The 17,585-nt window shown below is 39.8% G+C and overlaps 1 protein-coding gene across 2 annotated transcripts in view; it reads left to right on the top strand.

The window, feature by feature from the left end:
* LOC128545554 (roundabout homolog 2-like) overlaps positions 1 to 17,585 on the top strand; it is a 139,725-nt gene that overhangs the window by 93,097 nt on the left and 29,043 nt on the right. For both annotated transcript variants that reach the window (XM_053515955.1, XM_053515953.1), the window contains exons 6-13: positions 644 to 780; positions 4,344 to 4,468; positions 6,616 to 6,787; positions 9,482 to 9,687; positions 13,432 to 13,513; positions 13,613 to 13,778; positions 15,803 to 15,969; positions 16,142 to 16,263. In XM_053515955.1, coding sequence (XP_053371930.1) covers positions 644 to 780; positions 4,344 to 4,468; positions 6,616 to 6,787; positions 9,482 to 9,687; positions 13,432 to 13,513; positions 13,613 to 13,778; positions 15,803 to 15,969; positions 16,142 to 16,263 — 1,177 coding nt within the window. The remainder of the gene's footprint in view (positions 1 to 643; positions 781 to 4,343; positions 4,469 to 6,615; positions 6,788 to 9,481; positions 9,688 to 13,431; positions 13,514 to 13,612; positions 13,779 to 15,802; positions 15,970 to 16,141; positions 16,264 to 17,585) is intronic.

The raw sequence follows: 17,585 nt of genomic DNA, 5'->3' as shown, positions 1-17,585 counted from the left end.
ACTCAGGCTGTGGTTTCTTGTGCTGTAATTTAGCTTGATGGGTTACAGGAAAAGGTAATTGAGTTTGTAAATGCTATCCTCTCGCTAATTGGACTCACTGAGTACAGTAGTGGTTCTGCTTCGATATGCACGTTATGGTGATTCATCAATGAAACCTGCAGGATTTTATTTAAAGGATCGCCCGAGATACACCAGACCCTTAGGATCTTCTTTTCTCCGGATGAGTGCACACACACACACACACACACACACACACACACACACGCATACACACACACATACGCCAAACACAGTGGGTTACTCTTCATAAATATTGAAATAGCAGAACAGTGAGGGTTCCGACTGAAAGCACCTTTCATTTTACCATGGCTTTGATGCTTGCATAATTGACACCCTTTTTCTCCACTTTACCAAATCATCTTCAGTATGGACTCTCTCAAGGGCTGCACAAAAAAAGTGCCTTTTGTTCCCCCAAAAGTGCTTCACCAGCCCATTATTCTTTGTTTACTTTTTTTTCTAAAACTGTCTCTTGCTAATCACTGTTTTTCCTCTCCGCACTGAGCTCCTGCTGTGCTTTAACATGAGAGCGGTTAACTTTGAGCATGCAAATGTGTTTGAATCCTGCTTGCATTGTTCCGCACAGGTACGAGATGAAATACGAAAAGGACGACTATGTATTGAGGATTAAGAAAGTGTCTTCTGGGGAGCAGGGAAGCTTCACGTGCATTGCCGAGAACCGGGTGGGCAAAGTGGAATCATCGGCTACGCTCACAGTCAGGGGTGAGTTACCTTCGTGTTGTCTTCATAACCACTGCTGCATGGTGGTATTAATAATGTCTATTACATGAAGGGCTCTAGTTTTGTGCTGATGCAAGCATGACTTGTGGTGTAATTAGATTTGTTTAGTCATCTTATCCTGTTCATGGTTGTGATACTGTAGATCCAACATCCATCACAGGACTGCTGAGCAGGGGAACCCACCCTAGATCACAGGCCACCATATTCACACACTCATGTACTAGCACATCTAGTGGCCATTGAGAATGGCTGATCCACTTTCTTGCATGCCTTTTAATGGATGCAAAAAATTGAAAATCTGACTTAGATAGAATCAGTGCATTTTTTTTTTACATTTCAAAAATCTTATAATTTTTAAATGATTTCTAATTTTTCATTGATATTTAAAATCGAATTCATTTTCATGCAAAATTGCATTACACTATATTACCGTCTCTCATTTTTACTATAAATGCACGGGCTAAATGGCCTTTTCCTCAAATTAACACAAGTGCAGTTTTAGGTTTTTTTTCTTTCTTTTTTTTGTCGAACATACTCTATATACATTCTAGATTATTCTATCTGCAACCCCCCAAAAAACAAGCAACTCAGTGGAGGCTAATAAATTCGCATCAGACAGTTGATGCATCATTACGCACTGAACATCCTATAATTAACAGAATCAATATAATGTCTTACAAAACTAATTAAATATCAGGCTTGCTGAATTTATTGCCATTATAGAGACGAGGAGTCGGCAATAAGTGCAGCCCTGGAGTGCTCGCACATTACTGAAGACAAAAGTGTACAAGATGATGAGAAAAAAAAACATTTGTTGGAATTTGATTTGATTGGATTTTGTAGGGAATGTTTGGGTTCCAGACATATGGGGGAATTCAAATCAAACTGGGATTTTTGATTATGCAGAACAACAGAATTTTCTTAGTTTATGAGAGAATAATCTATCTGTATTTCTCTGTATAATCCCGTTACGCTAATACACCTACCCCAGCATTATACTGGTGCTTCGATACCACCAAGGTAGAAAGTTTTCTCAGTACACTGGAGCCATGATCGGACTGCCTGGCCTTCCCTGTCAAAATGTTCCTTTAGCTTACTGCAGATTATCGATCTTCTGTGCCAATCAAAGGTAGAGAGCTCTCTCGGTACCCAACATGCACTAACCTTCCGGAAATGAATGATTGTATGTACAGTTCTTACAGATAAGGCTGCAAATTCCCACAAGTTATCCATCGATTTTTAAGGATCAGGCAACCGAATGTGCCACCTCGGCCGTGTTTACTTGGGTTATCGTTCTGTAATATTAAAATTAGTTTGGTGATGATTTAAATCATTTAAGTTTGGCACCATTCACATTTTACTTTGGCTTAAAATCTAATCACTGTACTGTGCCTAAAGTCTTCTGTAAATGTCAATTGGTTTTACGGCATCTTTTAAGAAATTTTATCAGTTTTTTATCAGTATTAAGTCCCGTTTTTACTTGAACGCACCTTGTAAATATAGTATGTTTCCTGTTAGCTTAACTGTAATAAGTCCTAAATATTGAATAATATGCTTTAAATGATTAACTGGATAATATTTTTGTACAAACTGGCTTTAAATGCATATAAGATAAGTATGATTTTATTTATAGAGCCACCGCTTCATGCACAGTAGCCCACTCAGACCATATGCTGTGCACAGGGCAGCGCATCACTGCTTTTTGGTGTGCTTCGCTGTTATGAAATGGAAATCTCCTGAGATGATTATAAAAAAATAATGAGAACATTAGCATTAGCAGCAGTGATGAACTTTGTAGACTGTAAAAAACGCCAAAACTAAAGATAAATCTGCTTAAATATAACAATAGCTTATTATAGATTTGAGAGAGAGAGAGAGAGAGAGAGAGAGAAAAGTATAGTTTTTAAAAATATTTAGCTTGCTTACTCACCCAGTCATATCAGATTAAAAGTTTACCAAAAAGTTCGCCAGGACGTCTAGTTGATAACATTTATGAACTTGAATGATGCAGCTGAGGGTGAAGAACGGTACCTTCTCAGCAGTTTAATAAAGTTATCTTCTGCTTATTCCCCAGCTTACCAGTTTGCCACATTTCTCCATCAAGTCAATGTGAGAGATCACACTTTTGGTGGTAGAAGTACAGTACCCTGTTGATTTAAAAGGTTAGCTACGAATAGCTAGAAAGGTTCTAGTTGACAGGAAGTCTCTTGTGTTAGAAACTCAAACAAACACTCTTTACACCTGTGTTGAGCAGAAAAGCATCACAGGATAGAAATTGTAGCGTACTGCCTGCTTGTTTGGAATAGAAAATGTATAGATGTTCATAAATTCGACCATTTTAACATTAGGAAAGAGGATAAGGGAAATATGTGGTTTTGCCCAAAAGCTGTTATTCTACCAACAGCAGGCTTTTAACCCACTTTTTTCAGCGCATTATAACCAAAGTCTCACCAAGGAGTGGAACAGTTTATTTCTCTCTGTTGGATCCAAGCCTGTCAGGACCATCTCCCTCTGTGTGTGTCATTCCATGACCAGTGGGAGTCCTGTGATACACAAACATACATACACACCACACATACACACTTATCTTAGGGGAAGAACAGGGTATGACCGGCTCAAACTGCCCTCCCACTAAGTTCAAGAAATGAGGAACTTAATGACAGTTTTAAGTCTGGTCTCACGCTCCAGTCTGTTGCAAAGCAATATACAGTGTAATATTTCGAGCACACCGTTGGATCCAGGTTGAGGTGTGGTATGAGGGGGGGAAATGGTAAGATGTGACGCACTGATACAGCATTTGAGATTTGGGCTTTGGTAATATTTGTAGCCGTCTAGCCAGAGCTTCCATTTTGGAAATCTCCAGGATGTTGCATTAGGGGCAGTCTGCTGCATTATTAAGCTCCCTTCTGAATCCATGAGATTTAAGATCCATTTCATCAGTCACCCAGTGGACTTTGTGTTTTTGTCCTAAATTTATTTGTGTACCCGACATCTGAGCGTGTTTTTGTTTTTTTTTCCTCTTTGGATGATGAACCTGTATCTGTTGTTGTGAATATCACCCCTTCATCCACTCACCTTTCCTGCCCTCATTGCTCATTCACTAGATCATCCTGGTAAGTACCCACCCCTACTTTGCCACAAACAGCATGCATTTTCCCACTAATCAACCCTTTATGTCACAAGACTGACAAGTTCCTCTAGGCTGATTATCATGTGATCTAAACTAAACCATGGCTCAAATGAATGAGACTTTGGAATATAGTCTCCAAGTATAGAACCTTAAACGTAGCAGATCGTATGAAATTCAGCCATTTTTTTTTTACCTGAACTTTCCACCTCACCCCAGGAGGCATTAGTAAACACACTGTGTTTTGCACCTTTTCAAGCCGATGTATGCTGCATGTTAATTAGGAGCGCACGCTTCCTAACACCTCAGCTTTTGCATTAAACATGACCACACCTATGCTCCTGCGTTCCTTTCAGTAAGAACGTAACCAGCTGTGTCTCCGTGTTTGCAATGATACCCATCTGACCTTTCACCTCAGAGGCACCCCAGTTTGTTGTGCGGCCCCGGGACCAGATTGTGATGCAGGGACGTACCGCTACCTTCCCGTGCGAGGCCAAGGGAAACCCGCAGCCTGCTGTGTTCTGGCAGAGAGAGGGGAGCAAGGTCAGTGTTCTCCACAGCGTTTGCATATCCATGGAAGATTTATGTGTTTGTGTGGGTGTTTATGCAATGATCTGTAACTCTGTGCTCACAGGAAAGACTGAGATACAGTCTACATATCTGAATCAAATTATCTGGCAGGGGTGTTACTCTGATTATTTTGGGGATTGAAACAAAGCATTTTGCTCAATTAAGCAATTAATTGGTTAGATGAATGGTCAGATTTACCTTCAGAGTAATGAAGTGGTCATCAGCCCTCCATCACATAACTCAGAGGGGGTCGTTTGTCATCTCAAAACTTATTAATTTACTGAATTTGAGTCATTAGGGCTAATTGAATCTGGTTAATGCCCTTCCTCTCTCGTCACTTGGGTAGATTTGAGGACTGTGAATGAAGGGAAATCTCATTAGAGGCAAGGGGAGATAAGAGATCTTGAGGCTCTGAGTGGGTGGTGAAGTCTGGCTCAGCGCACTGGCTTGTGCCCAAGGGCATGGCGGGCAGCTGAACACCACTCGGTTCGTACGTTAATTACCGAGCAGCCTCTGTGTGAAGTCATGAACCCACCGTAGGCCTCTGTGTTTTGTATGTGCAACAGCTACACCAACTTTAAACATCAGCATGTAGAAATATTGAATTTTGAATCTTGTTTAACAGTCGTACTTCTTTAAATTTGAATAAATTACAAAATAAAAACCAGCATGTAGAAATGCTGAATCAGTTAAGTCATGATTTAAATTAAACTGTATTTTTGTTGCAAATGGTCTGTAAACCTGCCAGAAAATTTTATCTCCAAGGCTCTTAGAAATAGGTGTAGAGGTGTGCCCCGTAAGCCTGTTGGTCCAAATAAAGAGACATGGTTTACATGCCCACTAGTTCTAGTAAAGAGGCCTTGAATGCTAAACCACAGACGATACAGTATATACACTAGACAAGCTCTCTGTTGGTTGGAACATGCCTACTTACTGTACCTCAGTTACCACAAGCTAGCTAGCTTAGCTTAGCTAAAATACTATGGTGGCTAACAATTTAACAATTTGGCTAACATTTCTTTGCATTTGATTGAACTCGATCATCCATACCATACTCATCGACCTATGTAGCGGTCTCTCAAATCAACCACACCCTTACTTATGCATAATTTTATTTTAATGTCATTTTAACTGATGGGTTTGGGTTACATAAAAATGCTCCCCTGTACAGCTATCAGGAATGGGAAATCTACCAATGAAAATGAAAACTTTATTGTTTATTGTTCATGAGGGTCTATGAAGATTGCCTTACTTTTGGAGCCTCTAGTGGACATTTGAGGAACTGAATTTTTTAGCAATTAAATGAATTCTAGAGAAGGATGTGTTGCCTCAAAAAGTGATCAGTTCTAGGGAAGGATCGGAGAGGCAAATCTCAGAAATAAATAACATATAAGGCAGTGGTGGCTCAGAGGGCTAAGGCACTAGGTTACTGATTGGAAGATCGGCAGTTCGGCATTGGACTCTGGTTCGGAAGATCCCAGGTTCAAACCCCACAACCACCAAGTTGCCACTGTTGGGCCCTTGAGCAAGGCCCTTCACCCTCAACTGCTCAGATGTGTAATGGAAAAAAAAATAATAATAAGTCGCTCTGGATAAGAGCGTCTGCCAAATGCCTAAATGTATATGTGACAAATAAAGGCTTAACTTACTTTAACATAAAGGGAAATTGACTTACTTTTGGTGCCACAGTGGACATCTGAGGAACTGCATGTTTTAGCACTTTCATGTTGGAATAATTTTTCAAACCTGGAGGTTAAACCTTGTCCCACCCTATAACGGGATGACCTCTAAGCCTGTCAGTTCAAAGGAAAAGAGGTATGCTCTCTACTCTGGTCAACTCTAGGGAAGAAGGTGTGGCCTCAAAAAAAAGTCAGCTGTAGGAAAGGAGGCGTGGCCTTAAAACCGGTTAATTCTAATTGGATGTGTGGCCTCTAAGGTGGTCAGTCTTAGGGAAGAAGAAGAGAGGCAAATCTCAGAGTAAAAAAAAAAATCACACTGCTCACAGTCTAGCAGTCAAATACCAATCATGTTGCTTTGTTCAACAGAGGCTCTTTTATCAATCCATATTTGTTCCTTCTGCTGAGATTTCTGATTAAATCAGCTTTTTCCACTTTCCTCAGGACCTGCTTTTTCCAAATCAACCTGCCCAGGCAGGAAGTCGCTTCTCAGTGGCTCAGAATGGAGATCTGAGCATTGCTTCGGTCCAGCGCTCAGACGCAGGCTATTACATCTGCCAGGCTCTCACAGTAGCAGGCAGTATACTGGCCAAGGCCCAGCTGGAGGTGTCTGATGGTGAGTGTGTTGAATTTTCTACTCTGTACACATTTGCACCATGACTATACAAATTTATCAAAAGTTCCTCTAATCCTAACCATAGTGCTTGCCTGTAATGTATTCACTCTCATCAATCAACCCTGAAGCTGAAACCATGTTTTAAAACAGGACAGGTAGCAGGTGGCATTTGGATATGTATTACAGCAGTATTTCTACCTCTTAATCTGTCAACCTCAAACAGTATTCGATCACTCTCGATAGATTTCAGCACACACACCAAAGTACGTGCATACACACATTCAGAAGTGCACCTGTTTTGTTTTGTTTTTTGCCTCAGAAAAAAAATAAATGCGATATCCGCATTTTCCTTTCATTCTCGCGCTATACTTTGAGTACAATATTGTGGGCATGTAGCAAATTGAAGTTTATTCTAGACGCGGCAGTTTTAGGCAGTATTCCACTTTGTGGTGCGGCTCCTGAATGACTTCAGAAGAAATCCTTAACAAATCCTCATCAACCTTTTCTTTTGGTTTGAAGGAGAAAAAGACTGTGGATGGCCTGAAAAGCAGGCGAAGCCCATAAAGTCTAACACTGGGGCTGCTGATGGAGAGACACACATTTACACCCACTTCTTCTCTCAAAGAGTATCATTATCTTAAGTGCTGTGGCGCCGCCAGTTGGGAGCCGTATTCTGCTTCCTTTCCATTTTGTCTTGGCCTGCTCATGCAGACATTATTGAATTAACATCTGCTCAAGGCCCTCTCTGCAGAAGGAGCGCGTTACCCTCGAAGCAGCGAATGCTGGGTTGCCGTGCATATCAATTGAGGCGAAGAGGACGAGCAAGTGAGAGAGGTCAGGAAAGAAAGAAGCGAGAGAGGGGAAGCGGAGCAGGAAGGAGTAAGAGAGGCAAAGGAAGATGAGATCAGATTGCCATGATGGAGATACAAATCTTTGTTCTCCACTGTAGGCACAATTTAAGTAAATAAATGTTGCTGTGCTATAAGCAGAAACCATTAAGGTTAAAGGATTACTCTGGATTTTTAACCTTGTGTATCCATTACATGTGCAAGTCCGTAGACAATAATTAAACATTTTCTCTTCTCTGAGATGAATAGAAATGTATTTATGATTAGTCTGAGGACAGTTGTTAGGAATGTAATCTACAAAGCTTGTGTCAGATTTGCTATTGCACTTAAACAACAGTTTAATCAAAGCAAGCCAATTACTATGTGAGGAATGCGCCAACCAAGTAAATAAAGTACATAAAGCATTTTTAAGCGTACGGACCAAGTTAAGAAAGAAGGTATGTCTTTTTAAATACATATTGATTGAAATAGTTTTTGATTTGTGGTATTCCTAATGTAAGCTCTAAATCTGTGTAATGTATTCTTTCAGATAAGAGGGCTTGTTTTCTTTTTGTCATATTTTTTACTTTGTTTAGAATTTTTATCATTGTGCAGTCGTGTCGAAAAGCCTTAGACCAAGCATCACTAAATAGTGGACCGCGTTTCCGACCCGGAATAAGTCACACCCTGATGTTTTTCTGGAAAATTTGAATAATTAATATACCAGTAATCTAGGACCCTTTGAGGTAGGCGTGGCTTTATGCATCACTCAACTGAGCCAATCAGCACGATGGTTTACCGTGTATCGACAGAGTATGTGGAAGAAATAGAAACGAAAGCGCAACACAGCATGGCTTACTCCAGGGAAAGAAAAGTAAACTATGAAAACTGAACCTTCTAAGATGAATGGATGGATCAATATATGTTTATTCTTCCTGCGGGAAGTTTAAAACCAGTTTGTCTCATACGTTCCAAAACAGTGGTGCTAATAAAAAGCAGTAATGTGAAACGCCACTATGGGATAAAACACGAGTCGATGGAGCAAACATATCCACAGCAGTCCGAGGTGAGGGCGTGTTAAATAACTCCGAGCTGAGAGCAAACGATGACAGAGCCATCAGAGTCCATTTCTCAGCCCAGCAGGGTCCAAATGACAATTTACTAAAGATTGATTAAAGACTGTTGTTTGTATTCCATCCAAAAACAAGGAAATCTATAAGTGGAATTCAACAACTTGAACTCAACAACTCTTCTTTTCTGAGTAAAGCGAAACAACGAAATTTCTCTTCGTGACAAACCACATAAAAACTACAGAAACACTGGCTAGAGATTAAACTGGAAATCCCTGGAGTCGTGGTGTTTTTGGCTCTGTGATATAAAGCTTTCTTGGGGCTCACTGAACCTGTATATCATTGTAATGCATATGATTAATGTCAGGTTACAGAAATATATGGAGATTGGTTGCGCATAGGCTTTTGAAAGATTTACAAAGATATAAAAATGATGTGTGTTAAAACCCGCCTTCTTAATAAATATACAGTAAGCAGCTAATTTAGACGAAGGATGTGAGAAAGAAGAGAAGGGGGTGTGAAAGTGTTGAAAGGTACAACGAAAAAGGACTTTAATTAGCCTCTCAGGCAAGCCATTTTTAATCCACGCTGGCGATGGCATGCCAAAAACTCACACAATCAAAGGTGTCTTTTTTGCATGACTGACCGCAAGAACAGGTGCTAAATTTCAGAACACATCCATCATCGAGAAGCATCGAAATGCTTGGCGGTAAGTGCTCACTCTCCTGCAAGGTCAGGAGATGCTTCAAAGGAAATTGCTATGCATTTAGTCCCTGTGTGTACTTTCTACTCAACAGCTCTTAAAGACCGCCCACCACCCATTATTCAGCACGGGCCAACCAATCAGACAGTGGCAGTGGGCACCCTGGTGGTCTTGGGGTGCAGGGCGTCTGGAGAGCCTGAACCCACGGTCACTTGGCTGAAGGACGGACTGAGTCTGTTGGCTAAAGAGCCTCGAATGTCCCTGCTGGAGGCAGGCAGTCTGCAGATCCAAAATGTTAAGGTGTGTTCTGTATGTAGACACATTGTACTGTATGCATGCATACTGTATATAATGCTTGAGGAGTGACAAATCATTTGTTTCATATAGCATTACACCATGTCATTATTTTAAGGATGATGGGTAGGACTCAGTTATTGTGTCTGTGCTTCATTAACAAGATTCATTTGCATTTTTACAGATAATTTAGTGCTCTAATAAACTTAATTACATGCAGTACAGTACAATTTTAATATTCAGCAGTGCAGGACCTTAAATGTTTATTTAATGGCTGCATTATGGAATAATGGGAAGTTCATCAAGGCTAGAAGTATTGCTAGCATAAGAAGAAGGTAGCGTAACTTACGTAAATTACATAACTGAAATCAACTTTAAAAATAATAATAAGTTGACAGTAAACCCAATATCAGATTATTAAGCTTTATTTCTAATCAAATATTACTTATATTCCAAGAGAAAAAGTCTTGTTCTATTGGCAGATTATTTTGCGTCTTTCTAAATAAAATTAATTCCTGAAACTTTTATATTTAGTACGTATGTTGTAAACTTCTTTTAAGAAATTATATATAGCCTTGGCTACATTTCAGATAATTTTCTTGTTAAGTTGCGAAGATTTTTTGCGCTTCACTGCAAATTGTTCTGAGCTTGCCAAGACTGAAAATCCTATAATGTAATTTTTTTTTTCGCTTGCCAAGGCATAAAAACTTAGACCTGGACATACAATATGAGATACATTTTCCAGTTGTAAAAGTGATTTAAAAGCTTCTAATTCTATTTTTATACCAAACAAAAATTAATTTAAGATTTCTTGTCAAATAAACTTTTTTGCTACATGGAAAGATAATAAATTTCACTAGTTTTGAGAAATTAATATGAAATTATCTGTCTATATAGCGAAAATATGCCAGCAGATTGGTCGGGTTCTTTTATTGAGGATGAAGGCCGCTTTAATTTCAATCATAGCATAGTGGGCAGATAGACTGCGATTTTCCTCTGAGTGTGTGACATCGTTCCTAAACGTTCTGTGAGCAGCAGTCTGATACATTGGGGTTTGCTTGGGGTGTATGCTTCATGTGCCTCGGAAAGAAGCATATGATGGTCTTAATCCCTCCGTGGTTGGTAGTTGTCACCTTCACGGGAAAGTGCCCTAACACAAAGATAGGTGGAAATTGGCTGGCTACGACAAAATTCAGGAGAAAATAGACCCCCCCCCCCCCGACCCCCAATAAAAAAAAATGATCAATAATTAAAAACAGTGTGCATTTTGTCTAAATAAAATAAAATTATTTTAATCTACTACAGGTTTAAATTGGACTGATAATAAGATAAAATTGATCAATTGAAACACAATGAGCTCAGAAGTTCAGTTCAGTTCAGAAATACAAAACAGCACCTGCAACAGAAAAGTTTATTATCTAGTAAAATGTCTTATTTCGTAGTTCTATCATTGCTATAAAGGCACACTGTTTCAAATAACCCCTGAATCATTTCTATAAAGTTATACTGCGTGTTATTACATCATTCCTACAGTATAAAGTCATATTGTCTTTATATGCATTATAAGTCAGCCAAATAAACACACTGAATATGTATTCATTACATCTTTGCTTCATCATCCAATTTCTTATGCTTATGTAGCATTTTGCTTTGCCCGACCCAATGATGATTGAAAGTGAGGAAATGGCTGGACAAAGAGTCAGTGTGCCTTGTCATAGGGAAGAATATGGAAGGAATGACAGAGTAGGGGACGAGAAGGGAATGAGGGATGTATCTCTCGCAGTGATGTCAGGCAGGCATGATTTAGATGGACAAGTGCATTCAGTTTAAAGATGAATAAAGTGTATTGATTTTCTAATAAATTGCTAAATGCTGGAGACATCTTAAGCTCAGCTTTGACAGAATCTGGGCTCTTCCTCAAGGACAGCTCCTTATGGCAGATTAAAGGCACACAGACGCACGTGTGCGCACACACACACACACACACACACACACACACACACACACACAGCGCTGAAGGGAATATGAAATGCCCACACAGCTCTTACCTGAATGCTTATCTCCCTTTGAATGTCAATTTTACTTAAATCAGTTGTCTCTGAATCAGCTTAATGGAGACGAGGCAAACATGGAGAAGAAAGACTGTCGCTTGTGGCACTCTGAGGAGAGTGGATAAGGGAAAGCGAGACATATTTAAAAAAAGAGAGAGATGAAAGAGTAAAAAAAAGGCGGACGGACAGAAAGAAAGCTCTTACTACGTGTTATTGTTACGGAAATCAGCACTAAGTGAAACATGGCGTCGCTGCATCAGTGTGGCTGTATTGGCAGCGTACTGGTGCGGAGTTCTAAATGAAATTTATTAACATAATTAATGTCAGCACTTTAGTGAGTCACATGGTGTCACTCTCTCTTCCCGATGCTTCTTCATGAAAGTCATCAGAGGTTAATGTATTTTTTCACAGCGGAATATATGGCGGCTGATTACAATAATTAAAAGTGTCGGAATGAAATAAGGCTATTAAGAAAACATTTTTTTTTTCAGCACTTCAAACTCTATGGATCCATCAGCAAGTCCAGGGCCTCACTTTCATAACTGCACACTCTTATTACTGAATCATTTATAAGTGTTACTCAGCAAAGAATATTGAAATGAAAGCGATTTTTATTATGAATAACTGAAAGACTTAAAAAAACAAACTGAATAACAGACAAATGAGGTTGACAGCTATGATTAAATTTTTGTTTGTACCCATCAAAAATTAACTCCTGGATGGGAGTTGGATCCTGTGATCTGACAGTTTGCTTGTTTAAATAAGACCTGTGTGTGTTCGGAGGAGAAAGTACTCAGCAGTCATAACCTTTGGGAAACCAAAATCAAACTAAAATGAAAAACAACTCTCTAGCTAGCCAGCTTATTAATGTAACAATGCAAAAATGTATATGCATATTTTAAAATGTTTAGAATGCGCACAGCATTTATGGTGATGTGTTTTCTTACTGTATAATTTGTTGGATTTACAGTATATCTGTTACTTCCATGAGATCTGTATATTTCTCTGGCACTCTATTCAATTTGCATTTAATAGAAGAAATAGTTGATTAAATAATGGCCAATCTTAGCTCCTATTAACTAAGAATTTAGTGGCAGAGCCTGGTAGTATAAAAATATATGGTGTTATACTGTATTTGTGCCTCATTCCACAGCAAAGTATTTTACATGGACACAAATTGTATATCCCCTCGTACAAACTCTCTCACGCTCAAATTGGATTTCTGCTTGCTCAAACTTTCTCTTGTGCTCGAACTGTATGTCCGCTTGCTCACACTCTCTCTTGGGCTTAAATTGTATTTCCGCTTGCTTAAACTCTCATTGGCTCGCCTTCTCAACATCTCAGGCCTCTGCTCGCTCAACTTAACACAGCGTGACAAATGTGCCACAAAACCAGCCAATCAAAAACTGGAAGAACGTAAATTCTTATCGACCGCTTCCTTTCAAATCTGAAACAGCCAATCTGAGTTCACCTTATTCCTGTCTTTGATTGGCTGGTTTTATGGCCTATTTGTCACATCGTGCCTAGTTGAATGGAACTGAGATGGTGAGAGAGCGAGCGAAAGAGTGTGTTTCAGCAAACTGGAAATACTCTACACTCTGAGGTTTTGTGCTTGGAAATAAGGCACAAATATAACACCATCATTTCAAGATGCACACATATGCTCTTCTAATACGACTCTGCTGATCTTCTTCTCCAGATCACAGACTCCGGTCTGTACACCTGCTTGGCAACCAGCTCAAGTGGAGAGACCTCGTGGAGCGCCTACTTAGACGTCAGAGGTTCTTATCTTAATTCAGCAGAATTCTCTTTCCAGGAAATCCTCTCTATCAGCCTCTTTTCCTAAACTCTGATCCTGCTCATCTTCTTTTCCTTGTCAGAGTCGGCCGAGCTCACGGACTCCGTATCCCACAACGCCACTGCTCTGCCGGGTCCACCTTCCAAGCCGGAGGTCACTGATGTCACCAAGAGCAGCGTGTCACTTTCTTGGCGTCCTGGATCTGAGGATGCTTCTCTTGCATCTGCCTATGTCATAGAGGCCTTTGGGTATGTGTGCGCCGTCTGAATCGGGTCCTGGTACCGACTCTGTACCCAGTGCCCTTCACGCTCATGGCACAGATGTGGTCGGTTAACCGGGCACCAGGGTTGCCCTCAGTGAGCCAGCGGTGATGGATTTAGTGGCTTATTTAGTAGGAAAGCGCTGGGGCTGTGCCATGCTTGAGCATCAGTACCCAGTGTGTGATTTGGCTCGTTGTGTTTAGTCAATATTCAGCTGCCTGAGGCTTGTGTGGTGAAGTGAAGTTTAATTGTAAGTGTTTCTAGGTCATGAAAGGGCTCAGTTTGGGGATGGAAGATGATATTACCTTCTAGTCAGAAACTCTGGTTTCTCCAGGAGGCGATAGAATCACATTTGCACAATGTTTTATATCAAATTCAGGAGCTCAAGCTAATTTAGTAATAAAAAGTCTTTTCCACTAAACTCATTTGCACCAGTCGTTCCCAGTTCTATCCTAACCTCAGGTTGCTGTGTGTGGAATTTTGCATGTTCTCCCAAATGGTTCAAATTCAGTTTTGTCCAAAAAAATGCCAATAGGTGGAACGACAACTCCAATTTGACGCTAGGTGTGAATGAGTGTGTGCATTTGTGCAACCCTGCAAATGACTGGTCCCTCATCCAGAGTGTGTTCCTGCCTCGTGACTAGCGTGTGTTCCTGGAATAGATTCTATATGCACCCTTACCATGACCTGTATAGAAGAGTGGTGGATACCAAAGATGAATGAATAAACATGCACAAATCTTTATATACTTGCTAACACCTGAGACAGTATGTGCTCATAAAAGTTTAACGTAAAGCTAGATTATATCCTGTGTACTGTATGTTTCAGGCTGTATTAGTTTCTTGTACAGTACAAGTCAAAAGTTTGGACACAAGTTTGGGTTTATTTTTCTACATTCTAGAACAATAATGGACATTTCAAAACTATAAAATAACATAGATTGTATTAGGTACTTAATTAACAACAACAACAACTATAGTCAGGTGTTATTTTAAGACACAAAGGTCCAGGTACAGTATTGTTAAGTACATTTGCGAAACCCATCAACCACCATAATAAAACTGGCTCTCATAAAGACCATTCCAGGAAAGTGAGACGAAAAAATCTTTACGTCTGCAACGGAGGAAAAGTTTATTTATAGTTACAAGCCTCAAAGATCACCAATTAAAACACAATAAAACACATCTCAATATCAACTGTTCGAAGAAGATTATTGCATACTTTGGATTCCTTCAGCATTGTTTTACAATTTAGAAAGCAATAAAAATCAGGAAAGACCATAAAATTAAAAAGTTTTTTAAAAACTTTTGACTGGTAAAGTATACAAGTTGCGGAATTTTGAAGGACCATAATGAAAAAAATATAATTTATTAATTATTATAGCAAGTCATCAGGAGGTCAGCTAGACTGAATGCTCTTAAGTAAAGTGTACAGATCCGTACAGGAATAATTAGGTAGACATCCATTACTTGAACTCCATGCAAAGAGTAACCCAAGCTTATGATCAGAATGGACGCTGGTTATGTAAGTTAACAATCTTTTGTTCTCTTTTTTTTGTTTTTGGGGGATTTTTAAAAAAATATATAGGGATAACTTAAGTCCCACTCTGTAGTCCTTTATAGGACTAGTTTTATAGTTTAAGAGTAACCTGTCTAAGACTTTTCCTCTTTTACACATCACCCTATGTTTTGATGGATACCAAAATGTCCTTGTGAATGCAGTCTATTGCTGGCTAAAGCAACCTTGACTGATTGCACGAGTTAATATTAGGTCAGAAAATCTTATTTGCACTACAACAAAGCTTTCGAAAAACGAATTTTCCACAGTTGACTTGCTGCATCAATAGCTTAAACCCATCTATAGCAAGCTGGTAGGAACAGGCATACTGCCCACAATAATATCAGCATAAAAACCCCAGTGCATCTGCCTCAGGCAGCCATGTGAGACATGTGTGTGTGTGTGTGTGTTTGTGTGTGTGCTGTTTTTTTATTGTGTCTTGTCTCTGTTTGCAGCCAGCTGGTGAGTAACAACTGGCAGACTGTAGCGGATCACGTGAAGGACACGCAGTACACCGTCAGAGAGCTCCGTCCAAACACCGTCTACGTCTTCATCATCAGAGCGGTAAACGCACAGGGGGTTGGAGACCCGAGCGCCATGTCCGAGCCTGTCCGCACACAGGGTAACACACACTCTACGCATCTGTCATGGTGGTGTACATATGTTTTAATGCCATGATTTTTAGCTAAGTATAGTATATGGATTTAATTTTCTATTACATTTAATGTGTCACATAAACGTCTTACATTAAAGACCTACTATTAAATGACAGTACCTTCTACTTCACTGGTCAGATATTAGTCCACCGGTGCAGGGTGTGGATCACCGTCAGGTGCAGAAGGAGCTTGGTGATGTCATTGTCACTATGCATGATCCCATAGAGCTCAGCTCCACCTCGGTGCGGGTGACATGGGCGGTAAGTTTACCATCTTTCTCATCCCCAAAAGGGATAAAACAGCAATGGAATATTTGTAAAATGATTGCATGCAACAATGATTAATTTGTACTAGGCTCTTAATGGGGACCATGATCCTGAAGGCCATTTTCTAAAAATAGTGTAATCAAAATGTGAACAGCTGCATATCTCATCCTTGACTTTAGGCGTAACAGATTTGTTATTGCCGCACTACCTTCTATGTTTTTGATTGTACCATGATCACAAAAATATGTGTATGGGCTACAGCTAGGAATAGTATACCTACGAACTTGACATGTACAGTACAGTCGACTTATCTAATAAATTGATAAGTGAGAGTAAATACAAGGTAGGTTTGATGCCAAAATTCATTATATTCTAGATTTACCAGGTAGGCCTGCTTATCACCTGCTTGCCTTGCTCTATACATACTATACAGCCAAATTTCTGCCCATCAAACCAATACAGTATGTGATTCTTCCCCAAACTGTTACCACAAAGTTGGAAGCATATAAAAAACGATTTAAAACGATTTTCCTCCACTTGAACTAAGAGGTCCAAACCTGTTCCAGCATGACAATGCCCCTGTACACCCTGTACAAGTGAGCTCTATAAAAGGTTGGAGTGGAACATCTCAAGTGATCTGCAAGAACTTTGAACTTAACCCCATTGAACACCTTTGGGATGAACTGGAATGCTGAGTACATCCCAGGTCTCCTCACCCAACCTCAGTACTGTACCTGGTCTTACTAATGCTCTTGTGGCTGAGTAAACACACATCCTCACAGCCATGTTCTATAATACAGCTGAGGTCATTAAACCAGCAAAGGTTAAATAACTCTCAAATGGGATATTCTCCAAGCACATATGAGTGTGGTGGTCAGGTATCCAAATACATATACCACTGGCACTATGGTATACCTACATAATATGGTAACACTATGCATTATGGTTAGATATTATTATTTACTGCATTAGCTAACATTGATAAACCATATGGTCACCTTCGTCAAACCATAAATAGCATTGTAATGCAGGCGGGCTGTACTGAAAGTAATGCGATTGTAGGTAAAAGTAACAAAGCTACTAGTCGGCACATGTGATGCATTTGAACCCATCGCTTAGATCCTCTATCAAAATCCTCTTGGTCGCAGTTGATGGTCTCCCACTGCGTGGTTTGTCTTCAGTACTGGTTTCCCCTTCTTTAAACCTCTTCATCCATCTGTGCACACTGCTCTTGTCAACATTTTGTAGCGCAGTGGGAGACCAACGGTATTTTCAAAGAGGACGTGAGAGTTGGGTTCAATGATGGCAGAAATGAA

The sequence above is a fragment of the Clarias gariepinus genome, chromosome 17, assembly GCF_024256425.1.
Source record: "Clarias gariepinus isolate MV-2021 ecotype Netherlands chromosome 17, CGAR_prim_01v2, whole genome shotgun sequence".
Lineage (NCBI taxonomy): Eukaryota > Metazoa > Chordata > Actinopteri > Siluriformes > Clariidae > Clarias > Clarias gariepinus.
The sequence above is the reverse complement of the archived record's forward strand: the minus strand, read 5'-3'. Positions and strand labels throughout refer to the sequence as shown.